This window comes from Talpa europaea (assembly GCF_964194135.1).
Source record: "Talpa europaea genome assembly, chromosome: 12".
Taxonomy (NCBI): domain Eukaryota; kingdom Metazoa; phylum Chordata; class Mammalia; order Eulipotyphla; family Talpidae; genus Talpa; species Talpa europaea.
In genome coordinates, this window is record NC_140079.1 from 53,988,400 (window position 1) to 54,014,836 (window position 26,437).

The window sequence follows — 26,437 nt, forward strand, 5'->3', positions numbered from 1 at the left end:
ACCCAGGATCTAAGCCAGTTGTAAAGACTGATTATCAACCGTGAGAATGGGGAGGTTCTCAGCCACCTCAGTGTGCCCGTGCACAAGTGCACAGAAAACATGCCTCGTAGGGGCCTGGTTAAGGGCTAAACATTCAGAATGAAGCGAGGCTCTAACATTATTATGGATTTCCACGTGGTGAAATCAATTACTGAGATTCGAGAGACACAGGTTCAAAAAAAAATATTCATAATCTTGAAAGGTCTAAGATTTTGGCATTAAAAAAGGGTAGTGGAATAACTATATCAGATAAATTATGACAGAAAAAAAAATTATCCATTAAAAAAAAAGTCCCTCAAATCGCAAGGATTTGATTACATTGGGTCTGGTCTGTGATAGTGATAATGACAAATTCTCCTCTTTCTCTGCCATGGAGTCTAAGCATAGATCTTAGCACTGTCCCTTGACTCCAGCAAAATAATGGAGTTCTGCCACAGTAATCTGCTCAGCACTTCAGCTAATATGACACTTGGGCCTCAGGGAAATGATAACCATTGAAAGCAATGTCTACACCCTCAGGAAATTTCTGAGGAATACAGATGTCACACAAACAGGAAGATGGTCCTGGATTCACTCATTGCAGGGAATGTACTGAGATCCAACTGTGTATCTGTTAATTATTCTTGCTGCTTAATGCTGGGAAAGGAAGATGAACTCACCATGGTGCCTGCCTTCATAATCCTACAGAAGGAGTAGAGATCTCAACAAAGAACTACAAAATGAGACAAGGGCTCAGCTAGAAGATTACATTTAATGCAAAGGGAGTCCAGATGAGGAAACTTAAGGGAAATTTGACCTCGAAAGGTAAGTCAGAACTCTCCAATCAAACAAGGCAGGTGGTTGGAGGTGATTGTGGGGTTGGTTGCTTCTAGGCCAATGGAATGAGGAAATGGAGCCGTGTATACCTAGGAAATCCAGGAACAGCAAGTATGTGGCAGGGATAAAGGGGAGAGAACTTCCCAGGGAGGTGGAAAAGTAGGTTGGGCTGATCTTTGAGAGATCACAGAAGACAAGGACATTAGTTTGGACTCTAGAATAAACTGATGATGAGTTAGAGTGTTTGTGGTTATTCTGTGTTAAAGTCTGTGTTAAAATTAAAACTTATTAATTCTGTATTCATCTTTCTTTTCTACCCACACAATGCTGAGGGTTTCTTGTTGATGTTGTATTTATGCTCTTTTTCTGATAATTTCCCTGTCTATAGTATTAAAAAATAGGATCTATGTGATAATCATTGGTTCACATTACTTATATTGTTTTAGAATATCAATATAAGTTTGTGGTACTTACTAATGTTAATTGTATGTTATTTCTTTTGAAGCTAGGAGGTGAAGATGTGGAAAGGCCAAAACTTATACACTTCTGGTAGGAAGGTAAAGTAGTACAGTCCCTCAGGAAAATCAACTGGCTATCTCTCATAAAACTAAATACACACACATCACATGACCCAGTAATTACACTTATTCTTGGGCATTTCTCCCAGAGAAAGGAAAATGTCTCACAAAATTCTGGACGTACATGTACACATCAGCTTTATCTGTAATGACTCAAACCAGAAAACCATCCAAATGTCCTTCCAGGGGGACATGGTTAAACAAGCTCTGGTACATCCGTGCCACGGAATACTACTCAGAAATAAAAAGAAATCAACCATGGATAGATGCAACACTCTGGACAGATTCCAAGGAAATTATGACAAGTGAAAAAAAAAAAAAACAGCCAATTTCAAAAGGTTACATACTGTATAATTCCATTTATATAACATTCTTAAAATGACAATCTTAAAGAAATGGAGAACAAATCAGTGGTCACCAGGGATTGTAAAGAGTGGGTAGTAGAAAGTGGGTGCAATTACAAAGGGGGGAGTCTTAGGTGAAGGAACAATTTTGTATCATGATTGTGAGGGTGGTTACACAAATTGACAGCTGGTAAAACTGCATGGAGGGCCTCCCCGGTGGTGCAGCAGTTGAGCGCTGGGTTGCGAAGCTGTCCGCAGCCTCTGCAGTGCCGGTTCGATCCCCGGCTGCTCCCCGGCCACCGGAGACAGGTCCTGCATGGCACGCAGACATCTCCTGCCGCCTGCTGCTCCCCTCAGCAGTGTACCTCGGTCCTCTGCCTGCTCTGCTCCCTGCTCTGGCTCTGGTGAATTCTCTTACCCTCCCAAGCTTCTGACTGTACCCAGTACTTGTATAAATAAATAAATATTAAAAAAAAACTGCATGGAACCACAGTAATATATACACACACATGCATGTGCACATGTAAAACGAATGAAACCTAAGTTAAGTTCTATGGATTGCACCAATATCAATTTTCCTGGTTTGGGTTGTTTTACTAGTTATGCAGGATGCTACCACTGGGGGAAAATCAGATAAAGAGCACACAAGACCTCCCTGCACTTCATTTTTTCATGCAATTTTCTGTGATTCTATATTTAAAAATAAAAAAAAATTTTATAAGAGCTAGCCAGGTCCTCCACATTGCTAATTCAATAGTTATTTTTTTAGTCATCTTTGCCTTGGTTCACTATGACTCATGCAGCATTTGGGGTTTTCTTATTCCTTTTTGAAACCCTATACTTCTTTGTCCTATATGATGTGATGCTTTGGGATATGCTCTTCACCAATCTTGATGTTGTAACACTGTCATGGTTAGTGTTTCTAGAAAATCTCTATCCTTGGCTCCGATTTTCCTCTCAACATATCCTCCATGGACAACATTATCAATGTCTTATTTTCTTGATCGTTTGATAGCATGGCACATCTTTTCTTCCTCTGTTATTCTAACACAAATATTGGCTGATCCTATCTACTTATTTGGTCCTCCTGAACCTTAAACTCAGTCTGAAATTAAAAGCATCTTCCTTTCAGAACAAGAATTTTTTTTTTCTTTTTTTCCTTTTATTCAAAAATGGAGCCTAAGTTCCCCTAAGACATACACAACTGAATCTTGGGATGGACTCTTGATGTTCTTCTCCAGTCAATCTTCTACCATGTCTTGACTATTTTAGCACCTGAGGTCTACATTTGTTTTCCCTTTACATTTCAGCCATCAGGGAGTGAAATTCTCATTGTCTATCTGCTAGAGCTTCTTGAAAACAAACAAACAAAAAAATTCAACTTAATCAACCACCTCTTTTGTTTTAACTACCTCCTCTAATCCTTGAAAATTCAATAAAATTCTAAACTAACTCCAGTTTTGTTTTTTGATGTTATTAATAAAGCACAGTAGTGTATTTTTATTTTTAAACATTGAAATGTATCATTATTTTCTCTAAGGGTTTTTTTTTTAATTTTTTAAAATTTTTTTGCATACAAGAACTAGGGTGTAAGCCACAGGTGTGGGGGGTGAGAGGTGAGAGGATTCACCAGAGACAGAGTGGGGAACAGAACAGGCAGACTGACTGAAATACACTGCTAAGGGGAGCAGTGGGCGAGACAGGAGAGGTCTGCTGCGCCATGTGGGTATCTCCCTGGCCAGGGTTAGAACTCAGGCCCTGGTGGTGATAGCGTGATAGCAATGAGACTTAATCCCTAGGTCATCAGGGAGGCCTTGAGGGTTGGATTGGTTTGTATCATGCTTATAAAAGCTTTCCCTCTTGAAGATTTAAAAATTATGCATAAATTCTTTAAACTCTTTTATGTTTAATTTTTAAAAATATATGCACTTGCTCCATAAGTAATTTATTTTGGTATAAGATAAGTGAGATGGGTATTCAACTTTTTTTCTCTTTCCAAGTGACCAGTTATCAACACTATTCACAGAATAATCTACCTTTGTGTAATTAAAATGACATATATATGTAAACGTCCATAAATATATTTGAATCTCCTTTTGGCCTCACTATTCCTACAACATACCACACTGTTTCAATTATTCTACCTTTAGAATATATTTTATTACTTGTACAAAAAGTCCCTGTTCCTCACTGTTCTAAGAAATGTCCTAGCTATCCTCAGATACTTAGCTTTTCAGATGAAATTCCACTTAGAAAAGTAAAAATCTCATTTGTGTTTATGAATATTATATTAAAGACTAAAGTAATGGATACATCTTTGTAATATTAAACATTCCTTTTCAAGAATTGCTTGCTTTTAATTTACCTGAGAATTTACAACAATTAGGACACTCTATATTGGAAGTTAAACTTCATGGGGGCAAGACTTTTATTTGTCTGCTATCTTCTCAGCATCTAAAACAATACCTAACACATAAAAGCTCAATACCATTTTTGTTGAAAAGTAAATAAATGAACACATAAATAATTATTTAGAAAATAGGAAACCATTATAAATAAAGTACACAGATTGTATAATCAAATCTTTCTTTCAGAAAGACTGCTTTGATGATGGAGAGCAGGCTGGTTCAGAATAGGGAAAGATTTAATGAGGCAATGTAACAGTGAAGGGTAGAGCTCACAGACCTGTTCAAAGGTGCAATCAGTAGGTCTTGATAAGCAATTAGATGCAGAAAATAATGGAAATATTGAGATAACTAAGGTTACCATCTTGGATAGCAAATGTGATTAAAGATAGAGAACATTAAGAGTAATGGGTATGTTTAGTTGGTAGAATAGAAGAATGAGAAAATGAATTCCTTTTGGAGCACCCTAAGTTTGAGACACCTAAGGGAAAGCTAAACAAAAATTTACTCTTTTGAACCTAGTAGTACATGGAAAACTTAAACTCAGATCTGTGTACTAGCAAAGTCACCTTAAACATGACTTCACATTATTTGATCAAATAAAAATTATTCCCTCCTCTGAAAAATGGATAAATTAAAGGAATTTTTAAATGGAATTTTCATGAAATAGATATAAATGCAGTCACCATGCAAGGCAAATTGAGAGAATGACAGTCATCCACTGGAGTTCTTATGTGCTTCCTGGAGGGAACGACATTGAAGCAAAGGATGAACGTGCACCAGAATTCAAGCCCAAATACAAAACCATCACGGCCATGTGCAAAAATGTGTGCAAGTATGGAAGGAAGAGTATATGTGTGCATATGTAGGTGCAAATACACTTAAGTCTTAAGAATATTAGAGGGTAAATCTATCCTAAGTTATACAAAGGTACAGGAGGAGCAAATAGCATTTTTTAAGCTACCTATCAACATGGAAAACCAGAAATCCCATGTGTGAAAAGTCCTTCATTAGAGAATTAAGACATTTTTATTTTTGGCCTTTATCTTCATCACCAAAATGGCACCCAAGTAAGTCCCAGTCTGATTGGGCATATTCCTTCAGAAAAAGGACGAATCCCTAGAAAACAGAATCCTGTTTTGATTATTTATCTTGACTGACCTGTTCACTGATTTCTCTATTCCTTTTCCCTTAACACTTTGATCCTGCCTCTGAGTTCACTTTTCCAGAAATAACTGTCACCTTCTACTGGATCTGCCTCCACTTGTCCTTCCCCATCCTACACCTTCTACAGTGACCCTCCTGCTGTGGTCCAGGCCCCCAGAATCACTACCCCAGTACATCCTCTGCTTCCCACATATATTGAAGATGTTACTAGAGCTTAATTTTTGAAGGGGAACAGAATTTTAAACCATGAAAGCAAATGAGAGCCTTTCCACCACTCTTCCCCACAAAGAAGCAGTGTTACAGTTCACATTCACAATTGTGGCCCATAAAATCATCAACACAGGGCAATTTCAGAATATTAGTACTGATATATTTCTTTCTAGTATATTAGTACATCTTAAATTGGGGAGTTAATATTCTACCAAAAAAAAGGGTTATATGCACAACCCAAACTAAATGTTCTGTGAGGGCATGGATTTGTTAATTCCAGCATCAAAAATGGTGTTTGGCACATGGTAGGTGCTCAGTAAATATTTGTTAAATGAATAAATTCAAAAGAGCACCTTTTTTGTTGTTCTAAAGCATGCATCTCAATCATACCTCTACGTTGGGAGAAGTCAAACGGCAAACACACAGTGAGAAATAACCAGCTTCATAAAAGGGAAATAGTGCTTTGAGTAAGTAGGAGGACAAGACAGAGTCAGAATGCCATGCTTTAAGTTTGATGACTTAGGCATGACACCTGTTCACTCTGAGCTGCAATTTATCTGTAAAATAACAATATACTTCTTAGGATCTCTGTAAGAATCAAACCAATGACTATCTGCAAAATGCTTCTTTCTCTAAATAAAGGCTTCTAAAGGAAAAAAAAAACTCCCAATTGGTTGACAGCTTTATGCTTTATAAATGGTTATTCCCTAAATATTTGCCACATATGCTATAAAAGGGTTAATATCTTTGCTTTACAAGTAGATCTTAAGTTCAGATGAAAAAAGGCAAATATGCCAATAGGAAAATGGGCAAAGGATATGGGCAATTAACTAGAGAAAAACAAATCAATGGTCTTGTGAGAAAATATTCAACACGTGATGATTACTTGTCTATAATGTCTATATGTTGCAAGCAGAGGCCATCATACTGCAGAGTAAAGAGCTTCTGAGGTTTAACCTGGCTCTCCAATACCAGTGACTCTGCTCCTGACATTTAATGTACCGGGCTCTCCCTCAGTTCTCACAGTCCTGTTCTCCAAGGGGGTATGGAATCCCCTAAGAGGCACCTGCTGGTATTGTGTTTGCCTTCAGTTCAGCAATTATTTCTTGAGTACAAGGTAAGGCACTAAGGTGTTAAGGTTATAAAATAGGGTTAATAATAGTACCTGGCTGATGAGGCAATTAAAGAAATCAAAATAGCATATATAAAGTATTCGGCACAATGCCAGCCAACTGATACACTTTCACTAAATGTTACCTCTTGTCTTAGCATTTTTCTTATTAACTTCTACACAGGGTTGTTGGGGAAACTTGATCATGCATGGTAATTGTTTTAGTACCCGAGAGACAGTGAATAAAGTTACTATGATTAATAAGCTGTATGATGGACAGGCACAGAGAAATTTGCTAGCATGTGGAGAGAAAGATTTCAATCCTATCTCCAGAATGGGAGTAGAGTGTGTGTGGATCTGGAAAGATCTCAAGAAAGAGTCAAAGTTGAAATAGGCTGTGAGTGATGAACAGGAATTCAACAAGGAAAATTAAGCAGGGAGGGTGGGCGCTTACTCCCAGCCACAAAAGCAGAGGGGAGGAAGGCCAGGGCATTTCCAAGAACCTGCACAGGGTGGACTGCCCACAGGTATTGGCCACATGTGAGGGAGGCAATGATCCACGGTCACAGTTCCTTGGAAGATGCCAGGAATGGGCAGCTGTACCTGGACAATGAAAAACATCTGAGCTCATGCTAATTAGCTCAATGCGGGTATTTGGTAGGTAGGAAGAATGGCTCCCACTCAGTCCCACTTACTGAGGCATAAACCCAATTCTGGAGAGAAGAAAGCTGCCACTTAACAGTGAACAGTGACCCTCGAATAGCTTGGCTTTGAACCCCAGGCTCACTTATACACAGATTTTCTTGTAAACAGGCTACGCATCTATCAATAAACACATTAGAGTAAATGTATTTTCTCATACTTTTAATAATATTTCCTTTCTTCTATTTTATTGTAAATATGTAAGGCTCCCTGTCAAAAGCAGTTAACATCAAAAGAAGACTATTGGCAGAATCAAAAGTGATACATGGGGGCCTCCCTGGTGGCACAAGGGGTTAAGACATTTGCAGCCACTGCAGCATGAGTTCGATCCCCGGCTAGGGAGCTACCCACATGGCACAGCAGACCTCTCCTGACTTGCCCGCTGCTCCTCTCAGCAGTGTATTTCAGTCAATCCACCTGCTCTGTTCCCCACTGTGTCTCTGGTGAATCCTCTCACCACCCCCCAACACCTCTAGCCTGTACCTCAGTTCTTATATGCATAAATAATAAATAAATCTTTAACAAAAAAAGTTATACATGAATTTTTTAACTGTGTGAGGGGCCACCCAGAGCCCGCACACCATTCAAAGGTAAACTGTGAACTGTGTTCACCCTCTCTCAGGTACTAAAACAGTCATCATGGATGATCAAGTTTCCCCAACAACCCTGTATAGTGGATCAAGGAGCTGGAGGATCTAGGTTCAGGGCAACATCTTGCATGAAATAGCTGCATGTAACCTAAGCAAGTCACTCATCTCATGCTTTTTAGTGTGATAATTTTTATCACACTTAGGGATACAACTGACAAATAAAACAGTATCTTCAGGAAATGCAAACTCAACAAACTCTCATAGCTTTATACATGACCCCTAAGGCCAGACAGATCATCCAGAAATTGTGTCAGACTAGAAACTATAAACAAGCTACTCTGGTCCTGACATGTGTTTAATGTACGGGTGTGACATGCTAACCTGCAATCTCTGCCTACAGTTCTGGAAAGCTCAATATGCTTTGCCTATCCCCAAGGGACCCTACATTTCCATCAAGTTCTGCTCTGCTGGGTGCCAGATCATTTCCTTCCAGAAAGGGCATTTAAACTATATGGAGGATGTGTTTAGGAACATGGGTGTTTGGGCTTGGCAGATCTTGGTAAATATTCTGAACCTGCTGCTTAATAGCTTTGTGAGCAAATTACCAAACCTCCCTGTCACCATTAGCCCATTTATAAAAGAAGACAGGAATACTTCATAGGGTCACTGTGAGAATTAAATGAAACCACGCGTGGCATGATATTGGCATAATGCTTGGTACACAGCACAGACTCAGTAAAATTACAGTTAAAAAAAACAAAAAACAACTAAAAAATAAAACCCTATACTTGCCACCAGGTAAATGAGCTAAAAGATTTTAAAACTCAATAGGTCCAAAGCCTAAATTCTTTCCCTCAAAAGCTCTTCGTCCTTTGTTTTCCCCCAATAGTGGCTCAACGGAGAAATTAAGAAGCAGTCTGAGAGACACTCTGATTTCCACCCCAGTGCACGCTCAGGTCCATCCACAGTCACATCACATAGACCCTACCTGCCAGCACCTCTTAGCCTGCCCACCCTCTCCACCACCTCTCCACTGTGCCCCTGGAGGCTTCACTTCACCTCTCTGCAATTGCTGCCATTTCTCTCTGCTTCTCTTTATAGTGTCTTCAGGGTGCTCATTTTTAAAGGTAAACAGGTCATCTTCCTTTCTTAAAACTGGAGAACCTCCTCAGAGTTTTTGGGATCGGGTTTCAACTCATTAGTTTAGGTCAAAGGAAGAGCTGTTCCTGAAGGGCCCTTCTGTGCCTCAACATTCATTCATTCCCTCTACTCCCCGCAACACACTTCACCCAGTCACGTCAAGTGATCTTATTCGTTGTCTCTACCATGCCAACCTGCCGGAATGTCCTTCTTCCTTTTTCCAGCTAGCTAGTACTCATTCTCCAAAAGTCCACATTAATGTCATCTTCTTTAGTTGACCTTGCCTGGTCCTTTCCTTGTCAAATCTAAACCTCTGCCCTGCTATCTCTCTACCTGGAATATGTAAATTCTCCTTGTGAGAGGCACACTCTGTCCTTGTTTGAACTGGAGTCCCCAGCCCCCAGCAGCAGGTAACAAGTGCTCAGTGACAGTCACCTGAGTGAATGGCTGAACTTTCACTGGTTGAGTCCAGTGTCAGAATCCCGGCAGGAGACGTGCTATGTAGTTCACCCATACACTTTTCTCAGCACTGGACACATGTAAAACTAATACCCACCAACCCTCAGAGATCCCATCCAGACCACTGATGGACATGAAGAGCAACTTTCTTAAGATCATTAGTCATCTTGCTCAAGTCAGGGTTGGATACACTCAGTGCCTCCTTCCTAATATCCAAAGGGAAGACTGAAAGGTGATTCAGGGGATCCATGGTTTAATACTGAAAGTACAGTTATTAAAGTCTGTTCCTTGTAGCCAGCACCTAGATCCTATAACCTTTGTATCTTCAACAATGCCTTGCAAGATAGTGGGTGCCTGACAATATATGACCTGCATGTATGAATCTTAAAACAGTTTTCAATGGGATTAGAATTCTGAATATAGATGAACATATACTCCAGCATATGTATTTGAAATGATGTTTTCAATTAATCTAACAACCTCCTTATTTTATTCATCTTTGTAATCTCAGAGTCTAGCAAGGTGCCCTGTGCATAGCAGATATACAATAAATGTTTGCTCAATTGGAAACCAACTCCACATCTGAATTGGTTGTCAGACAGCTGCAGAGCCACTGCAATCACTGAAGAGACACAACCAGAAGAATCCTCTATAACATGGACAATGTAGTACTCCCCATCAGTTCTCAGGACAAGAGGACCTGGGCAGTGGGTCACAACCTCACCAACCAGGTGCATATCAGTCATGCGTTAACATGCAGACCAGCATGTGTGAATTAGTGTGTGCATCAGTGCGTGTACAGATTAAAACTTGCACTCAAATATGTATGATTAGGCTGCTATTCTAAGCAGCCTTCCTCTAGTGCCAGTGCCCCCGATGGAGGCCACCTGGTATAATAAAGGAAGCAACTAACCACAAGATTAGAAATTGTAATCTCTGGCCCCACTTTTGCCAGTGACCACCTGGAGGCTAGCACCTCTAAACTGTCCTCTTCCCATTGTGAATAGTGTCAAGTAGCACACAGAGCTGCTGCGAAGAACAAGTAAGATCATGGCAGCAAAGGTACTCTGAAAATTATGACACGCTTTCCTTATAGGAGGATTCATAGCGCTCCCCCACATAAGTGGCCTCTGGCACGGTGGTTTCTGTCTGGGTTTGGAGAGAGTACAACCACTCCCCAGGCCCCCCTCCTCTCTCCTCTCTGCAGAAGCCTTGGGAGCAAAGTGTAGAAGCAGGGCAACAGCTCAGGGTCATTTTCTGTTTGTGCGAGCCTTCTGCCCTGTAGCCCTTGCCAGCACTTCAGGCCATGCTTATGCAGCCCTGGTTGGTTTCCATGGAGACAGGAAGCTCTGCTTCTCTTCAAGCTTAAGCTAATGGTTTTCATCAAATCCCATTTCCTCTGAGACAAGTAAAAATGCTACGATGCTTCTAGCCACACTTCCTCTTTAAATACACCAAAGCTGACAAACATATCTCAGAGCCATCCTCCCACCAACACCTGGACCCCTGGAGTGGGGGCCTGTCATTTCCACGCGTGTCCAGACAGCCCTGAGCAGTGGTGTGGATGCTTGCCCCTCTCAGTGGGACTCTTCTCATCCCATGAGGCTCCTCTTTCCATTCCTTCTTTCCTGTTGTAGACAAGCCTTGGTGCATAACATTTAAGCTGCCTGCAGGTCACTGGGAATATGTCCACTGGAGATAAAATCTTAAGAGTTTTTTACCTGGCTTTTGGGTGAAACCAAACCCACACTCTAAGGGTAAAAGTCTATACCCCCCACAGCCCTCCCTGCCTTTCAGAGTCATGTGCAAGCCAGACCAAACAGAAGGGCTCGTGGCTCCCTGTACACAGAACTAGCTGTTGCTGAACATTTGGTGACACCAGTGGAACCCTCTGCCGCCACGGGTGTGAGCCTCAGAAGTTGAAAAAGAAACCAGGACAAAAATACTTCAGCCCTAGCCTGTAAGACCCATATTGTTAACACTCCTTTAAATGTCAAAATGTATTCACACCAGCTGTCCCCAGCTGCTGTTATCACTTCCTAGTTTTCTCCAGAAGCGCTAAGGATGCACATGCCATCCCTCACCCACCCTGAGGAGGCCTTCCCCAGTCAGATAGGGGCTCATGACCTCACAGCTGGTGTGAGCCAACTCACAGGGTACTCCTCAGATGACAGCCACCCAGACCTAACAGTGCAGAAAATGAATTACCATTGGCCCTTGAACAATGCACACCGGAACTGAACAGGTCCACTTATGGGGATTTTTTCCCATAAATACAACTGGTGCTCTGGATCTGCAAGTTGCACATTCAGGATTCAACCAATTGTGAATGCTGGTTGAACTGAGTTCACAGATGTGGACCCTGCAAATGTGGAGGCCCAACTAGAAGCAACTTGAGTATCACAGATTTTGATATCCACTGGGGTCCTGAATCATATTTCCTCTGGATACCAAGTGATAACTGTAGTTAAGTTTTTTGGAAAATCTAGTTATGTGAGGATTTTTCTATGATGTAGGATCAGTAACATAACCCTACTGTTGTTCAAACATGAATGAAGGGTGTAAGCCAGACCCTTACTCTAAGCCAGACCCTGCATTAAGGCTAGGCATTGGCATATGCACGGGATACTGCTATCATTTCAGAGAAGGAAACAGCCTGGAGTGATCTGACCAGGTGGCAGGATCAGGCTTCTCACCCAGTACTGTTAGATGCCAAAACTCAGCCTTCTCCCGATGTGTTGTACTATTCTTTCTCATCTAGAGAAGGATGAGGACAATTCAAGACGCAATTCCAAACTGGATATAGTCCATCAGAGTGGATATGGTCAGACACAAAGAGCTGTCCCATTGGGCAGTGTTCTGTCTGTTAAGACACACCTTGAATCCATACTTAGAGCTGATTCTAAGTCACCAATGACTTGTTAACACAGCATCCACTCTTCTCCCTCTTCAAATAGTAAGAATCTGACTTGAATTTTTTAAATTAAAACATGGACACACTTAAAAATAAGGAGTAAGAATAAAAAACATCAGGCCTCCCCGGTGGCACAGCGGTTGAGCGCTGGGTTGCGAAGCTGCCTGCAGCCTTTGCAGCGCCAGTTCGATCCCCGGCCACTGGATGAGGGTCCCACATGGCTTGCAGACCTCTCCTGCCACCAGCTGCTCCCCTCAGCAGTGCTCCCTCCCTTCATCATTCTGCCTGTTCTGCTCTCTGCTCTGACTCTGGTGAATTCTCTCACCCTCTGGCGCTTCTGACTGTACCCAGTGCTTGTATAAATAAATAAATAAATCTTTAAAAAAAAAAAAGGGAATGCTTTTAAAAAAATAAATAAATAAAAAACATCAGAAAAGCTTACACAAAGGAGATTATCCCTCCAGTAAAAATACAAAAAGGAAGTGTGTGGTCCGGCACTTACAGCCAAGCTCTCTTGAGAGAGTATCTGACTTGTAGGAATAGGCCTTGTGGAGAGATTACCTAGAACAGTGCTTGGGCAGAAAGGATGTCACTAAATGCTCACTAAGTAAATATATGAGAAATCCCATTATGTCTTATAACTCTTCACTCATGCACACTATTAAGGATGCCTCACCATATCTTCTTATTTTCCTTCATAACCATTTCACATATTGTCACTATTTCTTAGCTGTCCACAGTTGGAGGATATGATTGTTTCCTCCTTAATCCCACTGAATCTGGTCTTTCCCCAGGTCAATCCTTCCCCTACTAATTCTAGATAAATGGTCTTATATATTCCTTTCTTACTATATTTTGTGTGTGCAATATTTTTACTTTACTATTTAATGGCTATTTTTCTCAAAGCAATGCAAGTTGAGTTTTAAAGTCAAATATTTTTAAAAGACGTGTAACGAAAATACAGCAGTCCTTTGCCATACCTCCCCACCCTTGAATCTCACTCCCCAGAGGCAAAACTCTTACCTATTTTACTTGTTTCTTTTGCTATTCATTTTCAATTTTCTAAATATTATATTTACACAATGGCTATTTCCTTATCTTTCAATTTTAGATATTGCTTAACAACTTCTTTTCTGTGGAACCTAACATTTTACTCTTTGATAGTCCCTTCCCCTCCCCATACTTATCTACTTATCCTCCTCCAACTTCTCAAGGCAATTATAGCACCATGAAAGGCTATCTCAAGATCCAGCCTTAACAGTGTAAATCTGGTTGACAACTGAGTAGCATAAAGGACTTACTATGCTTATATTTCTTTTTTTTTAAGATTTATTTATTTATGCATACAAGAGATAGGGTATAGGCCAAAGATGTGGGGACTGAGAGGATTCACCGGAGACAGAGCAGGGAACAGAACAGGCAGACTGACTGAAGTACACTGCTGAGGAGAGCAGCGGGTGAGCCAGGAGAGGTCTACTGTGCCATGTGGGTTGCTCCCTGGCTGGCCAGGGATGGAACTTGAGCTGCAGAGGCTGTGGATTGCTTCATAGAGTGGTGCTTAACCCCTTGTGCCACCAGGAGGGCCCCTATGCTTATATTTCTTTAGTGGTAACACTTTTATATTTTGTAGACTGGTTTAGATAGAGTGTGTTTGTGTGTATGCAAATACAAACCAACATTTTTATATCCACATATATATACACATATATATTCACACAAATATATTTACACACACACACACATACACACTCTTGGTCTTTGAACAAAGTAGGAGGCAGGAACAATAACATCCCTGCCACCCATGTGGAGTCAAAAACCAAGTATTACTTTACTGCTACTAGTCTGCTGTTGTTGACCAGAAAACTTACTGATAACATAAACATACATAATTTGTATGCTATTATGTATTATATACTGTATTCTAGCAATAAAAGAAGCTAGAGAAAGGAAAATGTTAAGACTATCCAAAAAGAAAATACATTTATAGTACTGTACTGTATTATTGAAAAAATCTGCATAGAAGTGGATCTGCACGGTTCAAACCCACCGTTGTTCAGTAGTCAACTGTATGTAGTTTTGACAAAACAGTTAAAATCTTCTGAATACAATAATACACATCAGGGAAAATATTAGTTGCACTTTTCTTTCTGAAAGGTATATTGAGAGCCCTTGTAATCATACTCAAATCTGAATTTGCTGTTTTCTAGGCATTCAATCACTGTCATCCTAGACTCCCCTCACCAATCATGCTGGGAATCCTCTTTGCCTCTTCTATTGGATCTAGTTTCCATGAATATCATATTCTTCTCTTTCTTTATTTCTTTGTTAATAACTCGCATCTTCTAGTAACACTCTCAGAAAGTGTCTGAAAATACTCTTTTCCATTGACAAGTAATTGTTATTTTGGCTGGGTATAGAATTCTATCTTGTTCCCTACCCCACCCCCAACTTTGGAAAGTTTTAGGAACTTCTCAACTGGTTTCTAATTTTCAATATTGTCACTGAGATGTCCAGTGTTATTCTAATTCTTGGTTCATTGTAGATCAAATATATGCCCTTCTAAATCACCCAGAAGCTTCTGGAATAGTCTCTTTATTCAGATGCTCTGAAATTTCATGGTGATATGTCCTGGTATGGTCTCTCTTCAGTACAGTTCTGAGTCCTAAGTGGGCATTTTCATTTTTAATTAATTAAATGCATTCATTCCCTTTGATCACAACATTCACCTCCCATCTCACTATAATCTAGTTAATGTGTACTTTTTATTTGAATGTATTTTTATAAACTGTGTACTGTCCTGTGTACATGAATTTTTTGTATATGTGAATGGTATCATACCACTGTTCTCACTAAACTATGCTTCAAAAATACTTTGTTTCCATGGTTACATGGTTTTTATTGTTCCTAATTGCTGGATATATGTCACAGTATGTACCCAACAGTTTACCTGTCTACTCTCCCAGTTGCAGATACCAGCACTGCTTCTGATCACCATCATTATAAAACAGTGCTGGAAAGAACATCCTTGCATGTGAGATCTTCCTATTTGTCAATGTAAGTCTTTTTAGCTTTGGGAACCCATCTAGTATTTTTTTGTTAATTTCTTCCTTTCCATTTCTCTGTTCTTTTTATTCTAATTAGTTGAATGTAGGGCCAGTGCACTGATTTTCTTATTTTTGTTCTATATTCTAAGTGTTTAATAAAATATGTATTCCAACTATTTAATATCTTATTTTAGTTTCACAATATTTTTACATGATTAGAACCTCATTTTTACCTTAATGTATTTTACCTTCACATTCAAGAGCTTTTTAAACTGCTGATTGGTTTATATAAACAGCAATCTGTTGCTCTGTGAGTGAAATCTTTCTCTTCTATCTCTGTTCATAGCAATTACAGTTTTTAAGTTATCTTCTGCTCCCTCAATGTTCACATTCCCTCTAACTTCTTTTCCTACTTAATATTTTGGTTTTGGACTTTTGTGTTGTACATTTTCTTCAGTTGTGATGATCCCTAACTGTGTTCATATTTAAAAAGCAAGGCACGAAAGACTTACTGCAAACTGTGTGCAGAGTTGGGGCTTGTGCAGGGTGTCAGGGTAGTGAGCTGAATGGTGTCTCCCCAGAAGATATGTCTACATCCTATTACCTGGAACATTTGGAAAGCCTTTACAGTTGTATTTAAGTAAAAGATCCTGAGATAAAGAGATCATCCTGGACTAAACAGTTCCAGAGGCAAGTGTCCTTATGAGGGACAAGTAGAAGGGGATTCTAGACATTAGAGGAGGAAGCAATGTAACCAACAGTGGCAGAGGCTGGAATGACAAATCACAGACAAGCAATGCCTAGAATCACCAGATGCTGAGAGAATAAGGAAATTCTCCCTTAGAGAGAGCCCTTAGCACAACAAGGGAGCATTGCCCTGCCATATTTTGGAACTCTTGCCTCCAAAACTGTGACAGTATTAACTTTCCTCACAGTTTAAGCCAACTAGTTTGTGATAATTTTATTGCAGCAACCGCAGGAAAATAATTAAGTGAATCTCATAGATGGTGAAGGGTGGGAACCCATTTCCCTGGCAACTCCCAAGTATCAGTATACATAGGTCTTTTCTCTTAAGATGGATAGTTTCCCCACAGAGGATGAAGTTCTGTCAGACAGCTATATTCTGAGAGTCCTGCGGTATAAGAGGCTGGGAACATGACCTACAGTTTGTGGACTTTCGTTTGTCTGCCACAACATACCAAACTCACTCTCTGGGGAACCTGAATTTACCATGTCAAGCTTCTCTAATTCAACCTCTAATGAGAGTAAATCTTCTAACTTTGGCTGGTCTAGGGTCTGGCTGGCACAGACACCTGTTGGCATTGTTTAGGAGAGGACATCTAAGTTCCTGACAAAAACTTATCACCAAGCCTCTTGTGTTTAGTCCACTCATACTCCAGCTCTCAGACATACCTGGTGCCTCTAATTCCTAAGTTTTTGTAGGAACCTTTAGGGTTCTGAGGGAAATCATTCTGCTCTATAATTGACATTTCTCACTATAGGCAATTAAACCTCAGATTTCCATTACTAGCTCAGTTACCATTTACTGTCTTCAAAACTTTTGGTGATAACTTAGACTTACTGTCTGTCACTTCCTCTCCAGTTTTTTTGGTGTCATGAGGTCCTTTCCTAAATGTATTTCCTGAATTAGTGAGGTGACCAGAGAAAATCAACTTGGTTCAATCAACCACATTTAAACAAAAGCAATACTTTGTAAATTTTCATTTGAAGAATTCAAGTCACTCAGACAAGAAACCAAGCTCAGTTTGGGTTAGAAACGTGACAGACCCTCTAAGATCTACCCATGTAGCCACACTTTATATGGCTAGATTTTCCAAAATGAACTTTTCATTCTAGTTAAGTTAGGTTGCATAACAATCTCTTCGTTACCCACCCTCCACCCCAGGATCTCTCATTTCTTCATCTTTCATTATGTTGCGGGGATTTCCCCTTTCTGCAATGTCCACTCCAATATATTCAATTTTATCCTATGACACATTTTACATTCAAGCAAAATTCCAGTTCTTCATGAAACCATCCCTGATGGCTGCATATATATATATATATATATATATATATATATATATATATATATATATAATTTTCTCCCTTCCCTCAAACCAAATATCTGGATCTTATATTAGTAAAGAACCCCCATTTCCTAACTGTTTCAAGTGTTTGTGCTGTCCCTTCAGCAAAATATAAGTGCAGGAAACATGTGATCCATGCCACACGGACATACTAGGCATTGAGTACTTGCCAACCAGTATGTATTAGAGTCACAAAGATGGGATTTGATGTCCAGTGTGTGATAGATTAGAATCTTTTGAAGATAAAGACTGTATCTTATTCTACTTTATGTCCCTAACAACCAGCACAGTATTTTACATAGCCTTTTACCATTACATGACCAAATAAAGAATGGATGGCTAATGACTCTCACTAGATTCTGTGTTCAATGTTGTACCTGATCCAAAGACTTTTTAATTCTGTAGAATAATTAAGACAATGAGAATAATGGTTCACTACTGCATTCCCAGTATCAAGAACAGCATTTGGCACATAGGGACTGCTCAGCAAATGTCTTCTAAATGGAGGTTGAATAAACGAATCTGCCAAAAGTCAAGGGCATCAGTTTTTAGTTAGAAAAGATTAAGAAGAGAAGAATATCTGGCTTACCCGGAAAGCACTCCTAGGACTAGGTTGAGAACAAAGAAGGATCCAATGATGATGAGGGGGATGAAGTACAGCCAATTCCAGGTGGCTCCTAAGGCATCATTGGTCTGAAAGAAAGAAAAATGGTTCCTTAAGTACTTCACCAAAAACATCAGCTGGGGGCTCCCTGGCGGTGCAAGGGGTTAAGTCTCAGCACTATGTAGCTATCAGTAGGCACTGCAGCACAAGTTTCATTCCCGGACAGGGAGCTACCCACACAGCACAGCAGACCTGTCCTGTCTCGTCTGCTGCTCTCCTCAGCAGTGTATTTCAGTTGATCTGCCTGTTCTGCTCCCAACTCTTGTCTCTGGTGAATCCTCTCAACCCGCCATCCCCCTGCACTTCTGGCCTGTACCCCAGTTCTTGTATGCATAAATAATAAATCTTTTTTAAAAATCAGTTAAGAGGAGGCAGCTCCTACAGCCTCGCAGGTAGGGTGATATAACAAGCACAACACAATACAATTCAAAGTTGTCTCATTCATTCACAATTTGGTTTTAATGTGGGTTAATTCATTATATTCCATGCATACAGTGAAGTACATGCATCTGCCTCATTTAACTTATGACATAGCTGGACCCCCAAAAGACCAAATACATTTCCAATGACATGCAAACTATTTCTGGTTTTATGTTTGGTGATATGGGTTCTATGCCTTTGCACTTTAAATGGGACAAATTCTTAGAAAGACAGCGGCAGGCTGTGTCCATCATTCTGTTCAAAGGATATTGACTGGGTTGCTTGGGAGACATGAGTTTCTTTCACATCTTGTTCAGCCCTTGACCTGAGCTCTGGTTTTCCTTCTTCTATGACAGCTCAAAAGCACATAGCTGGCCCAGGTGTGGCCCCAGTAAAGCTCTGGATAAAACAAGGAATAAATCTAGGTTTGCTTGCTCTGATGCTAACACAGTGAACTGAAAAAATCATGGAAATCCATATTCTGTATTCTAAAACTACAAGTTCGAGTCAAGGCACTTGGATGGTGGAGGTTTGAAAGAGTAATACCACCAGACTTAGCCAAAAGAAGCAACTCTTGGCAGGATGTCTTATTAAGACCTTGGAACAGTTTTACAACATTATGAATAGCCATCTTTACACTTAAGACTTTCAACTGAGTTTACTTTCACTCTCCCTAATCATGAGATCAACCCCAAATCTTTCTAAATGGTCTGCTTGCCTTGCATTTTATGTAGGCAGGGCTTTGAGCCTACTCTAACGCCATCCTCCCTCACTCCAAACTTTAATATCCATTTGTAACTCACTGTTTCTGAAAGATATTTTATTCTCAATTCACTGGAGAAACAAGGCCAAAGTCAAATATAAAACATTTACAATTTTACATTGTCAAAAATTCACAGGCTAAATTAGTAAACATTAGATCTGAACTCAGAATTTCTAAAGGGGTTTCATCCAAAATTAACCTTTCTCTCACTACTAAATTTTGCAAATATATTTTGAGTCACTGTCCTCATGGTTCACCATGGACTTCTGTGGCATTCTGTCTTGTCTGTCTCCCAGATTATCTCATTTTCTTTATGCCTCCCATTCAAATACATCAGTCCACAGAACACTGCCTCTCACTGATGATGGCAGCTATCATTGTACAAATTTGTCCATTAAAAAGAGCTTCTAAGGCAATTTCTTTCACCAAACTTGGCCTTTTGTCTTGCCCCTACATTGTTCAGAGAGAAAAGGTTGCAAATGAAACAGAATGAAATGCACACCTTCTGCATTGAGTGGGACACAGATAGGACCTGCTAATTTCAGTGTGTAAGATCTAGTTGTTTGGTATAAACAGGTCTGGTCAGTTAAACAAAGATGTGAGTCATATCTCAGAAGTAATTCCTCCAGGTTATCAGAAGGAAGAAATAGGAACCAAGGGTTGCTAGGGTTTTTAAATTGGACAGAGGAAGGTGGTTTTTTTTTTTTTTTTTTCCTGAGCTATGGAGGCTGGAGTCTTCCTATGAGTTGAAGGATAAATTGAATGACCCTTGTATAGCTAGCTATAATTTTTCTCATGATTATAAATACCATATTTTGTAAAGACTCAGATGGGGGTGGGTGGGTGGTGGCCTCCAGATCAACAAGCCTCATTCTCTCTAACCAGTATCCACTCCTCCTTGGTAGGTTGTTTGGCAGCAAGGAGTAAGTGTGCTCCCAGAACCCAGATCACTGTTTGGTTGCCAATAAACATTTACAGTTGACTCTCCAACAATGAGGGATGTAGAGATGCCAAGCTTCCATGCAGTTGCAAATGCAAGTACAACTTTTGACTCTAACCAAACTTAATTACTAATAGCCTGCTTTGGACCAAAAGTCTTACCAATAGTATAAACAATTGATAAGCACATATTTTGTAAGTTATATGTATTACATACCATAATTTTATAATAAAGTAAGTTAAGGGAAAGAAAATGTTATTAAGATGATCATCAGGGCACCCACATAAAGGTCTTCATCCTCATCATTGTCTTCACTTTGAGTAGAGGAGGACGAGGAGGTTTGAGAAAATCCACATATAAGTGGACCTGCACAATTCAAAGCCGTGTTATTCAACAGTCAACTGTAGTTGGTATCAGCAATAGTGATGATGAAATTACGACTTTAAAGGTGAACTGCAGTTGGTATAAGCAATAGTGAAAATGAAATTATGACTTTTATGTGTCCCAGGAGGGACTAAGATACAATTTGAAGGAGATTAGAGCAATCTCATTGGGGTAACTATTTGCCAGAGAGGTTGGGACTGAAGAACATTCCCCAAATTATGTTGTTATTGCTGGTGATCTGTACAATGTTAATATGTGGAAAACGAACTTCTCTAACCCAAGACACTTGGGAAACACAGATTATACTTTCCATTAGCCTGTGAGAAGACCCATCAAAAAAGGGGACATTATTAATGTTATTTCATCATTTTATAAACTGTCTTGATTATGAAACCCTCTTTCTAAAAGAAAATCTATTATTTTTTTTTAATTTTCTCTTTCTTTAAGATTTATTTATTTATACAAGTGCTGGGGTACAGGCCAGATGCACAGGAGGGTGAGAGGATTCACCAGAGACAGAGCGGGGAACAGAACAGGCAGACTGACGAAATACACTGCAGAGGGGAGCAGGGGGCGAGACAGGAGAGATCTGCCGCGCCATGTGGGATTCTCGCTGGCCGGCTGGGATCAAACTGATGCTGCAGAGGCTGTGGACAGCTTCACAGCGTGGCACTCAACCGCCTGCACCACCAGGAAGGCCCAAAATCTATTAACATTATTAGGACATACAACCTGGGAAATGCAAAACTCTCTTCAGTGGTCCTGAGACTAGGAAGTAGGTTTTCCAATTCTTCTAGAACATATCGGTGATACTTAGTTTCATTTTATTGGGTGCTTTGTGTGGATGCTTTGGTTTTGCTTTAAACTTAAAGGCAAGAACCTTAATTAACTGTCTGCTCATTTCTGTACCTAGCACCTAACAAAGTCAGCTCTTTCTACATGCTCAACTAATCAAGACCACCGTTTGAGTAAGATGGGTCTCATGTTAAAAATATATACCCAGGGCCTCCCCTGGTGGCGCAGTGGTTGAGCGCTGGGCTGCAAGGCTGCCCGCAGGCTCTGCAGCGCTGGTTCATTCCCCAGCTGCTTGGCGAGGGCCCACAAAAAAAAATATATATCCCCAAAATTCATTTTGATATTCCCCTTTCAATCTGTGCAGCTCTATCTGATTTGCTTTATAAAAAAAAAAGTGAACCATTACAGACAACAATGGGACAAAGAGAAAAATATCTGGGGGATACCAGCACCCCAGCACTGTGCCCTAGGGGCTCTTCTTAAAGAGGACTGACACCTTAAAAGTTTCTTCTGGAGAAAGCCTGATGGCTCCTGGGGATTATTCACAAGGCTTTTATAACAGATTTGCCCCACCCTCCCTCCACCTGTCTCCTCTCCCTCTGGTCTCAGTACCTGCCCTCCCATCCTGCCTCCCGGGTGGCCCCATCCTCACTTCAACTCCCCAATCTGTCAACAGATCTATGGCACCACCAGACGGGCCTGGGGACAGACCTCAGCAGGAAGTGGGCAAGCAGAGGACTTTAGGCTCCCCTCCCCCTAAATGGCAAGGTTCTTTCTGATGCTAATTAGAGCTTCAATCTCCTTCTGATTCATCACTATTAAAGCCTTAAAATTGTCCAGTGTAGGAGAGCCAACTACTAAAGCGTCTCCTGAGATTAAAAAAAGAAGTAATCAACAACTCCAAAGGCAGCCAGTGCCGTGAGGCACGTGCAGTGGGGTTCAGGAACCCCACGTGGGAAGTTGCCAGTTCAGCTTGAGTTGTGGCTGTGTGACTGAGTCCTCCTCCACTGTGCATGTGGCTGCCTCTCAGCAGGAGGTACCTGTGTGAGAGGGAGAATTCCTCCCTTTTCTTCTCTCTCTACCTTACTCGCAGCTTCTGGGACTCTCCCTCAAGTTGCTTGCATGCAGGCTCATAAAACTTGAGGGTCCTTAGGGACTTTTCTTGCAAGAACAGGGGACAGCCAGGCTAAGTACTCCTAGTGCCATCCTGGGGAGGAAAACCCACAGCTTTCCAAACACATCCTGCTGTATTCTGGCCCCAGGACAGTCTCCAGAGGACCTTCCCTGCCCAGACCGGCGGCACGATGGAGCAGCAAAGTGTCAAACAGCTTCTCTCTAAAGGCGGCAGCACCAAGAGTGCCCATCTCTTGGTTCTACTGGGCACGCACACCTACTATGTGTCAGTCATTATAGAGGAGCACTTTTCTTTGGGGCAATGTCCTCTTATTTTGGGTGCCGATTCTCCTTCCACCTGACCCAGTCAAGCCCTCAGGCTGGCAGCTCTCCGTCTTTCTCACCTGCTGATTCCCTGAGTGACACACATGCACATGTGCACATGACGGGGGTGATGACAGACAGAGCGCAGTCGGGGGTGGCGGCCCGCCTGCACAGGGAGTGCTCAGCGGGTACCAGCCCTGACATAGTGGGAATGTGTTCCTTTGGGAACCTGCCTGATTGGGGGTGGTGAGTGCACCCACTCCCTGCGTAAACAGGCACACATGGCAATTATCACATTAATCTCCGGGGGATGGGGGAGATAGTGGGAAGAGCAGGATTGGAGAGAAGATAGAGATGGAGAGAACAAGGAGAGGGGCTCTGTGATTCTCTTGGCTGGAGGTTGCACAGGCAAGGCCGGCCCTCACCCTTGGAAATGGGTTTCTACTAGGGTTCTATGGTGTAGTGGCAGGACAGGGACAGAGCAGATTTTCTGATCTGGCAGACAAGATAAAGGAGGAGTCCTGGAGCCTTCGGTGGCTTTCTCAGGATTTTATTGAGCTTTTACATGTAGTGCAGCAACCAGCTACAAGGCTCAGTAGGCCTCTGAGCCCGGAGCAAGTCTTCACCCTGGGATTCTCTCTCTCTCTTCCGCCTCTCTCCTGTTCTTTCTCCCCTTCTCCCTCCTGCCTCTCTTGGAGAATATTTCAATACTGCTGCCATGGCCCACAGAAATAAACAACACAACTATAACAATGTAACAAATGCAGGTGCCCCATCATGCAGGGCAATCCTAATGGCAGGAGGGCAGAAAAGCATGAAAACTATTTACCCTACACATGGGGTCTGTGGAAAATATGCTGGAGGCTGTCTAGTCTAGAAATGCTTTCCACTGAGCAGCTCTGACCAGCAAGGCTGAATTGCATACAACTAAGCAAGGAAAATGGGCAAGTTGGGACTCTTGAGAATGGAAGGATACTGATTCCAGGGTTCATTTGGAGAAAAGGATCTCTAGGGCACATCTGCTTCCCAGGCTGGAGGTAGCATCAGCAAGCAAGCCTTGGGCTGGCACAGAGCAGAGTTTCTTAGCCAGCGCACTAGCAGCTGAATAATTCTTTATTGTGGGAAGTTGTCTGATGCAGCCATTAGCAGCATCCTTGTCCTCTACCCACCCGATACCAGTAGCACTCCCCGAGTTGTGACAAACAAAAATGTTTCCAGAACACTGGATGATCTGGGGCATCAAATTGAGGGCTGCTGTCTTAGGGGCTCCAGTCTCAAGGAGGGAGCTTTGGAATTACTAACTAAGCACAGGTCAGGGGCTGGATGTAGAGACTACCCAAAAGGGCAAGAAGTCCAGGCCATTCATTTTAGTCAAAGGCTCTGTCCAAGGCCTCTCTTGGGAGAGGAAATTCAGAGAGGGTAAGAGTGCGGAAGGAGAGGGACAGAGGCTAAAGGCCGATTCAACTGCTTCTCACTGTCCCTAAAGGCAGTACAGGGCACAGGGCACTTAACCAACTGCCCAGCTGAACTTAACTCTCTTTGGGCCCCAATTCATGCCAGTGCCACAAGTACACCTCAAGGAACTCATAGAGCATGCAATGCTATAATCTGAAGAGCTGAAATGCCATAATTTGTTCTTCAAAGGTGTGGACTATGTAGCACATGACTACCTAGATACTCTTCCAGGTGTTAGGGAATACATGTTGAGCAAAACAATCTCGGGCCTTGGCCTTGTGAAATATAAGGCATAATGGGGTGACCCACAGTAAATCCATGAGCATACAAATATTGTACAACTTCAACTGAAGTGGGCTCTGCGGGAACCACACAGGTCACTGATGGGTGGAGGCAGGGGGAAGGGGTTCTGATTTGGCCCAGAAGGTCAGGGAAGGATCTTCTGAGGCTTTCAGAGCAAAGAACCACATTTCTCCTAAGAAATTACCTGGGCTCAGACAGCAGAGGCCAGAAAGGCAGAGAAAAGGTTTATGATGAAGAGAAAGACAAGGAAAAGATTAAGACGCAACAAGAGGTGGGGGGAACATTTCACAAGAAAAAGGAGGGTGGAAAATGCCCTCTTGGAATGAACCCTCCCACTCTGCAATAGCAGTGCTCTCCCCCCAGCTCCGGTGTGGATGTTACATTGACGAGTACATGGATCGCCAAGGGCAGCCCTGTTCGATCATGCTCAGTATGTTTTGTCCAGCATAACCAGACTCGAGATAACCTAGTGCTTCCATCCTGCCCCTTCCCAGGCACCATCTCACTCCCCAAAGGTAACACTGCCCCGACTTCTATGACCATCGGTCGGTCGTGTTGGCCTAATTGGGAAATCACATTGAGCATTCCCTGCATATGCCCACCTCACCTCTGCCACATACATCCCCTTTCAGTTCAGGATATTTGCTAAGAAACTTACGCTCAGAGGGGCCTCCCTGGTGATGCAATGGGATAATATGCCACACAATGAAGCTATCCTCAGCAGCTGCAGCACAAGTTCAATCCCCAGCCAGGGAACTACCCACATGGTGCAGCACACCTCTCCTATCTCACCCGCTGCTCCCCTCACAGTGTGTTTCAGTTAGTCTGCCTGTTCTGCTCCCATCTCTGTCTCTGGTGAATCCTCTCACACCCCCTGCATTTCTGGCCTGCACCCCAGCTCTTGTATGCATAAATAAATCTTTAAAAAAAAAAAACTTATGCTGGGCCTCTCTGGTGGCGCAGTGGTTGAGCGCTGGGCTGTGAAGCTGCCTGCAGCCTCTGCAGTGCCGGTTCGATCCCCAGCCACAGGCGAGGGTCCCTCATGGTGCACAGACCTCTCCTGCCATGCCCGCTGCTCCCCTCAGCAGTGTACTTCGTCAGTCTGCCTGTTTTGCTCCCCACTCTGGCTCTGGTGAATTCTCTCACCCTCCTGTGCTTCTGACTGCACCCAGTGCTTGTATAAATAAATAAATAAATCTTTAAAAAAAAAAAAAAACTTTTGCTCAGAATATTAAGTATCCCCCAACTCTATCCCACCACCCCAAATCAGAGTCCAGAGCTCATGGATCTGGTAGGTTCTGTGCTGCCTTTACCAGGTCCGCTTTACTGGTAGGAACCCCCAAATCCCAGCATCTATGCTCGGTGACTGCCAATCCACCCATCCCTAGTCAGCATTCTTGTCTCAACTGGTAGTTGATTTAAGTTTTCCTACCCCTTCCACTGAACCACTGCTCCTGGTATATGCTGTAGTCTGTGATCATCTTTCAGGAGTTACTGACATTGTTCTGCTGCAATCTAGTTACAGATGGCGGAGGGGAGTTTGGGATGCTCATTCTGCCACCCTCTTGCTTGTCTGTAGTCTGTACTCAGCTAGTAGTCTGTCCACGGGGCAGAGGGTGGCAGGATGACCCATAGTCAGTAACTAGCTCATGCAGGAATATCATAGG

General features: G+C 41.9%; 1 protein-coding gene across 3 annotated transcripts in view; it reads right to left on the reverse strand.

Annotated features, from left to right (window-relative positions):
* Positions 1–26,437, reverse strand: part of CACNA1E (calcium voltage-gated channel subunit alpha1 E) — a gene marked incomplete at its 5' end in the record, with an annotated part of 298,790 nt that overhangs the window by 118,027 nt on the left and 154,326 nt on the right. For all 3 annotated transcript variants that reach the window (XM_084250600.1, XM_084250602.1, XM_084250601.1), the window contains one exon: positions 18,199–18,302. In XM_084250600.1, coding sequence (XP_084106726.1) covers positions 18,199–18,302 — 104 coding nt within the window. The remainder of the gene's footprint in view (positions 1–18,198; positions 18,303–26,437) is intronic.